At 44.6% G+C, this 6,000-nt stretch overlaps 1 protein-coding gene across 1 annotated transcript in view; it reads left to right on the top strand.

Annotated features, from left to right (window-relative positions):
- Positions 1–2,584: 2,584 nt before the first annotated feature.
- Positions 2,585–6,000, top strand: part of ALG13 (ALG13 UDP-N-acetylglucosaminyltransferase subunit) — a 63,149-nt gene continuing 59,733 nt past the window's right edge. Inside the window, 2 exon segments of the mRNA XM_084788953.1 lie at positions 2,585–2,740; positions 3,993–4,155. Coding sequence (XP_084645079.1) covers positions 2,660–2,740; positions 3,993–4,155 — 244 coding nt within the window. The 5' untranslated portion in view covers positions 2,585–2,659.

Genomic DNA, 6,000 nt, shown 5'->3' with positions numbered 1-6,000 from the left:
TTCTTGCTGTCAATTCTACTTCTCAATAAAACCTGCTTGCTCTTCAAAAGTTATGTCAAAAAGCCATATGTATATATTATGATGACACATGCTTGTAATCTTGGCACACAGGAGGCTGAGAGATGGGAAGATCATGAGTTAAAGGCCAGCCTGGACTACTTAGCAAGGCTTTGTCTAAAAAAAAGTTACAGAAGTTTAAAAAATATTAATATACCAAGAATACTGATGTATTAAAAATCTAGAATTTGGTGGCTGGAGAGATGGCTCAGGGTATGAATGTTTGCCGCATTAGCACAGGGACTTGAATTTGAATCCCTTGTACTTGTGTTAAAATGCCCGGCCACCCAGTGCTGTTGGGGACAGAGACTTGAAGATCACTGGGGCTTGCTGGACAGCCACCATAGCTCCATGTCTCAAGGGAGTATGGCAAAGAGTGATACCAGATACCAGATCTTGTCCTCTGGCCTCCACACAGGAACTTGTACAAGTCTTGGTACACATCTACCATAGTCACACACACTACACACATTTCTTTTAATATCTTTGGATCCTTTTCTTCCTCCTCTCAACAAGTTTTTGGGACAGTATTGATGAAACCCAAAAGATATGTTCACCCTTTGAGTAAACTGAAAAACAAAACAACAAAAGCAAAACAAAACAAAATAACAGAGGGAAACAGAGTCTCTGTGCCTTGTGTTGTCTTTGTTATTTCCTTTGCTTGGGGAAAAGTCTTCTTTCCGGAAGTTTATCTGTCTGTCTATCTGTCTATCTATCTAATCTGTCAGTCACATATTTATTTTGAGCTGTGTAGCTCCCCTACTTGCTTATAAAGCCTTCTTATTGATCTAGTTAAATGAAGAATAACTAATGTCCTGACTGCCCTGCAGCTCATTATGTAAAGCAGGCTGACAATGAATTCACAGGGATCCACCCTCCTGAGTGCTGGGATTGAATGTGTGTCCTGTGGTGCCTGGCTTGAAAAAAAAATATCAGACAAATTGAATACACATGACATTCACTGACAAACTGTTTAAAACCTTTTCCTTTGTATGTGTTTTTTCAAGTCAGGGTTTCTCTGTGTAGCCCTGGCCATTCTCAAATTTGATTCGTAGATTAGGCTGGCTCCAATTAAAGGTGTGTGCCATCACTGCCAGACCTGTTTAAAAGTTATTATTATTATTATTATTATTATTATTATTATTATTATTATTATTTGGTTTTTTGAGACAGGGTTTCCCTGTGTATCCTTGGCTGTCCTGGAACTGCTTTGTTAATTTTTTTTTTTAAAAACAAACTTTAAATAAGCTCTGAACTGGGCTGGGTCCTGATTCAATTCCCAGCAACCACATGGTGGCTCACAACCATCTATAATGAGATCTGGTGTCCTCTTCTGGCCTGCAGGCATATATGTGGACAGAATACTGTGTAAATAATAAATAAATCTTTAAAAAGCTCTAAGCTAGGCCTGAGGCCATAATTCAGTAGTACAGCAAATGCCTAACCTCAGTAACATAGAAACTTTAAAATACGACACTAAACTAGAAAAATATTGGTTCTCTTTTAGCAAAAGCCATAGCCCAGTATCTTATATCAATATCTTATAAAAAGAAAGAAAATATATATTTCTCTCTGTAGCCAAAGGGAATTTACTGATTAGCGTTGGTGATTCAATGATAACTTTAGCTGTGCATATACTGAATTTATTATGAAAGGGATTTCAATTTGTTGTTGTTTTAAAAGATTTATTTATTTATTTATTATGTACACGATATTCTCTACCTGTATGTATGCATGTGTGCCAGAAGAGGGCACCAGATATTATTATAGACGGCTCTGAGCCATCCTGTGGTTGCTGGGACTTGAACTCAGGACCTCAGGAAGAGCAACCAAGTGCTCTTAACCTCTGAGGCAAGTGTCTAGCCCATGAAGGGGATTTGTGATGGGTCTGTTACTTGTTTGGAAACATGGTCTCGTGTAGTCCAGGCTGACCAAGAAATCCTGATCCTTCTACGTCAGCTATAATAGGGATGAGCCACCACCTGACGTTTATTACCGTCTTAAATAAAAGATAAGCCCATGTGCTTGGAGCTCCCAATAATCCTCTTGTGAACTATTATGCTAGGGCTAAAAGTGCACATCAAGGATATGGTAAGGTTTGCCTGAGAAAAGCTATTTTTTCCTAAATGCAAAGGACTTGTACGAACTAAGCGCAGTGGACGTTTATGGGATCACAGGAAAATTGCAAACTTATGGGGGGGGCAGATTTGCGGCTCTCAAACAATACCTTTGGCACTCTGTTTAGTTAGGTGTTCAGGTCTTTTTCTCAGTAGATAAAAATTAACACTTGGCAAGTTTCCACGCCCTTATCTGGTGTCCTATCTTTTGACAGAGATAACACAGGCACTGTTTGCAAATGTGTAAAGCATTCACAGCCATGCTGGGACTTATCCTGTCCTAGGTTCTATGCCTGATGCCCTAAAGACCCACAGCAGGAAGAAGGGAACGCCCAGGCTAGTAGAGTTGTCTCTCCTCCGGACAGGACACTCTCACGGACTTCCGCCTCCGCCCCCGCCGCCGCCCCCTACTGTTTTCTCTGTTGTGGCTACGTTGCCCTACTACGTCACATCCGCTCCAGCGATTCCGAACTGGAACCCGCGCGATGAAGAGTGCGTTTGTGACCGTCGGGACCACCAGTTTCGACGACCTCGTCGCCTGCGTGACTGCCCGCGACAACCTTCAGGTGAGGCGGGCTGGGCGGAAGGCGGCCGCGCTGCTTTAGCTCCGCAGGCCTTCCCCGGGTTCAGCGGTCTGGAAGGAAGAGTGGCAGCTGTTCCTCCGGTACCGCGGCATGGTAGCCCCAAGTCTTCCTCAGCCCCCTCCGGTTCCTTCTCCCTCCGCTGTCACTCCCGGCGACCCCAGTGGCCTTCCCACAGCCTTCCTCCACAGCTGTCACGCCTCCCTCCGCTGTCTCCCCCCCTCAGCTTCTCTCCACAACCGTCATGCCGGCTCCCGCCCCGCCTCCGCCCCCGCCCCACCCCCCGGGTCGGGCCTTCTCTCAGTTTCCTCTCCGCGGCTCTCTACTACTTCTAAGTCTTACTTCCGTGCCTCGGTCTCTCCCCGAAACTCTGTCAGACCCCACAGGAGCCCTCGGTCCGCCACCCCCACCCCGACCCCATCTCCTCAGACTGGACACAGGTTGTCCTGAGGCGTCTCGGTCCGCGAGCCCCACCCCCTTAGGCCTTTACGGGGTCCCCCCCCCCCCCCGCCTCAGCGCCTCAGTCCGCGGACACCCCCTCCCTCCCCCAGGCCTGTAAAGGTTTAATTCCGCACCGCCCGGGTCCGCGGTCCCCCTACCCCCCCCCGCCCCCCGCAAGCCAGATACGTCCCTCCCCCCGCGTCTTGGTTGGCGACCCCCCCCAGCCTCTCAGAAGGGTAATGTTTCCCGCAGCGCCTGGGTCCGCGACCCCTCCCCCCTGGAAGGCGGTTAATGGTTGCCCCTGGGCCCCGGACCCCCTTCCTCCCCCCCCCTCCACCGGTAATGGGTTGCTCCGTGGGAAGTCCGCGGCCCCCACCCCTCACCCCCAGGCGGGTTGTGGGTTGCCCTGAGGCGCCTGGTCTTTGACCCCCTCACAGGACTCCTTTAGCAGGTAAAGAGGGTCTTGCTCTCAGGTGACGCCCTCAGCCTAGTGGCTCCAGTGGTACCCCCTACTGGTTTGCGGCGTCCCAGCTCTACCGAAACAGCCTCTTCCCTTGGCTCCCGCCTAGTTTTGGACTCCTTGTTCAAGGTATGTTTGTTCTGTGCTCTTGGAGCTGGCGGGTAGTGAGGTTCCTTGGCGGTACCCAGAGGGGGTAAAGGGGGCTAATTTGGAAAACTAACTGGTCAGTGAAACTTAGTTTCAGCTTCTTTGGAGCTGGAACCTTGGAGGTTGGTTAACTGCTGTTCTGGAAGGAATTCATTTAAAAGGGCTTCGTTTTCTTATTTCCTGTTTTAGATCCTCAAGAGTCTTGGTTACAACCGACTTGTCCTTCAAATTGGTAGAGGCACAGTAGTCCCTGAACCATTCAGTACTGAGTCATTCACTCTGGATGTTTACAGGTATAAGGATTCTTTGAAAGAAGACCTTCAGCAAGCAGATCTCATCATCAGCCACGCAGGTAAAGTGTCTGAGATCGTGGGGGTTCTGCACTGATAAACAACAGACACTTTAACCTTTCAGACTGAATTCATAAGCGCTAGAGATATAATTCAGTTTTAGAGTAAATGCCTAGCATATGAAAAGTGCTAGGGCCAATCCTTACCACCACGAACCAAAAAAAAAAAAAGCTAAGCTTCATGGCTTGCACCTGTAATTACAGCACTTGCCAGAGAAGACCAGCCTGGGTTACCTAAGACCCTGGCTCAAAAATCTTTAAGTTAAATACATAGAATAAATTTATCATAGCCCCATTTTAATATAATTATTTGACTTACTTGAATATACCTATTAAGAAATTTAGTGGAGAAAAGGATATTTTGTGGTAAGAGAAAGCTGTGAAGTTATTTAGGCCTATTTTTATAGTAGGAAACTCTTAAGCAGAGGGGAAAGATTATGTATGCAATGATCATGACAAGTTGTGAATTTGAAATTAGTATTTGAGTTTGGATCTGAAGGACATTAAACCTTTCAGTTGTAGGATTGGGGTTGTAGAAATTGACATTTAATGATTGTCTTCTTAACATTTTTGTTGAATATTTAAAATAAAAGTGGTAAAAGTTTATTTTTATGTAGCCTATGGTAATAAAATTAGACTTTTATATTTATAAATTGTGTATTCAGAGACATAAACCTATAGGTTAAAAAATACCTGTTTTGAGTATATATTTTATACTTATTTTTAGTAATTTGTAGCTTTCAGAGAATCAGCCCAATGGAGTTCCTGAGATTTTTAGTTCTTTAGAAAAGTCATTTGGGGGACCACTGTAGTTTTGATTGCTATAGGTGTTTGTCAGGTACATGCTGGTGTTTCTTTTTCCAAAGACTAATTTAAGGAGAGAAATAGACATTACTGCTATGTGATGGTGGTCTTTAATCCCAGTGCTTGGGAGGCAGTGACAGGTGGATATCTGAGTTTTGAGGCCGGTCTGGTTTACAAAGAGAGTTCCACTGGGCGTGGTGGCGCAGGCCTTTAATCCCAGCACTCGGGAGGCAGAGGCGGGCGGATCGCTGTGAGTTCGAGGCCAGCCTGGTCTACAAAGTGAGTCCAGGACAGCCAAGGCTATACAGAGAGACCCTGTTTCAAAAAACCAAAAAAAAAAAAAAAAAAAAAAAGCAAAAAAAAAAAAAAAACCCAAAGAGAGTTCCAGGACAGCCATAGCTACACAGAGAAACCTGTCTCAAGAAAACAAAACAAAAAAAACCAAAAGGAATGGGCCTTATTAATATATATATAGCGCATAGTAGTTATTATATTGTATGTTTTTGTGTATGGCATTAGCCCTGCTTTGAATTCTTTCTGCAACTTGTTTAGTCTAACTAAATTTGTGAGCTAAGTTATTAGTATACCTATCTTATGGATGAAGAATCTTAGATACATGGGTGTTCAGTAATTCAGTGTGTGTGTGTGTGTGTGTGTGTGTGTGTGTGTGTGTGTATGTGTGTGTGTATGGATGGATATGTGTATGGATATGTATCTGTCTTTGTGTCTTCTACGCTGTGGGTTGTGGGGCCCTCTTGAAAACTCAAATGTATTTTTAAATCAACTTTTCTTTTATTATGTGTAGTATATGTGTGGTTATGATGTGGTTGTGTGTGTGTTGCATCTATGTGTGTTTAGGCTAGAGATAGAGAATGGGTGTCTTTCTGGGTTGCTCTCCATTTTATTTAGTTTTGTTGTTTTGTTTTTAAGGGTCTCATTATGTAGTCCTTGCTTGCCTAGCACTCCATATATTGACCAGTCTGGCTTTGATGTCAGTCTCTGCCTCTTGAGTGCTGGAATTAAAAGTGTGCTTTACTGTGCTCC

This window comes from Acomys minous, assembly GCF_964271855.1.
Source record: "Acomys minous genome assembly, chromosome: 7".
Classification (NCBI taxonomy): domain Eukaryota; kingdom Metazoa; phylum Chordata; class Mammalia; order Rodentia; family Muridae; genus Acomys; species Acomys minous.
Note: the sequence above shows the minus strand (reverse complement) of the source record. Positions and strands in the feature narration are given on the sequence as shown.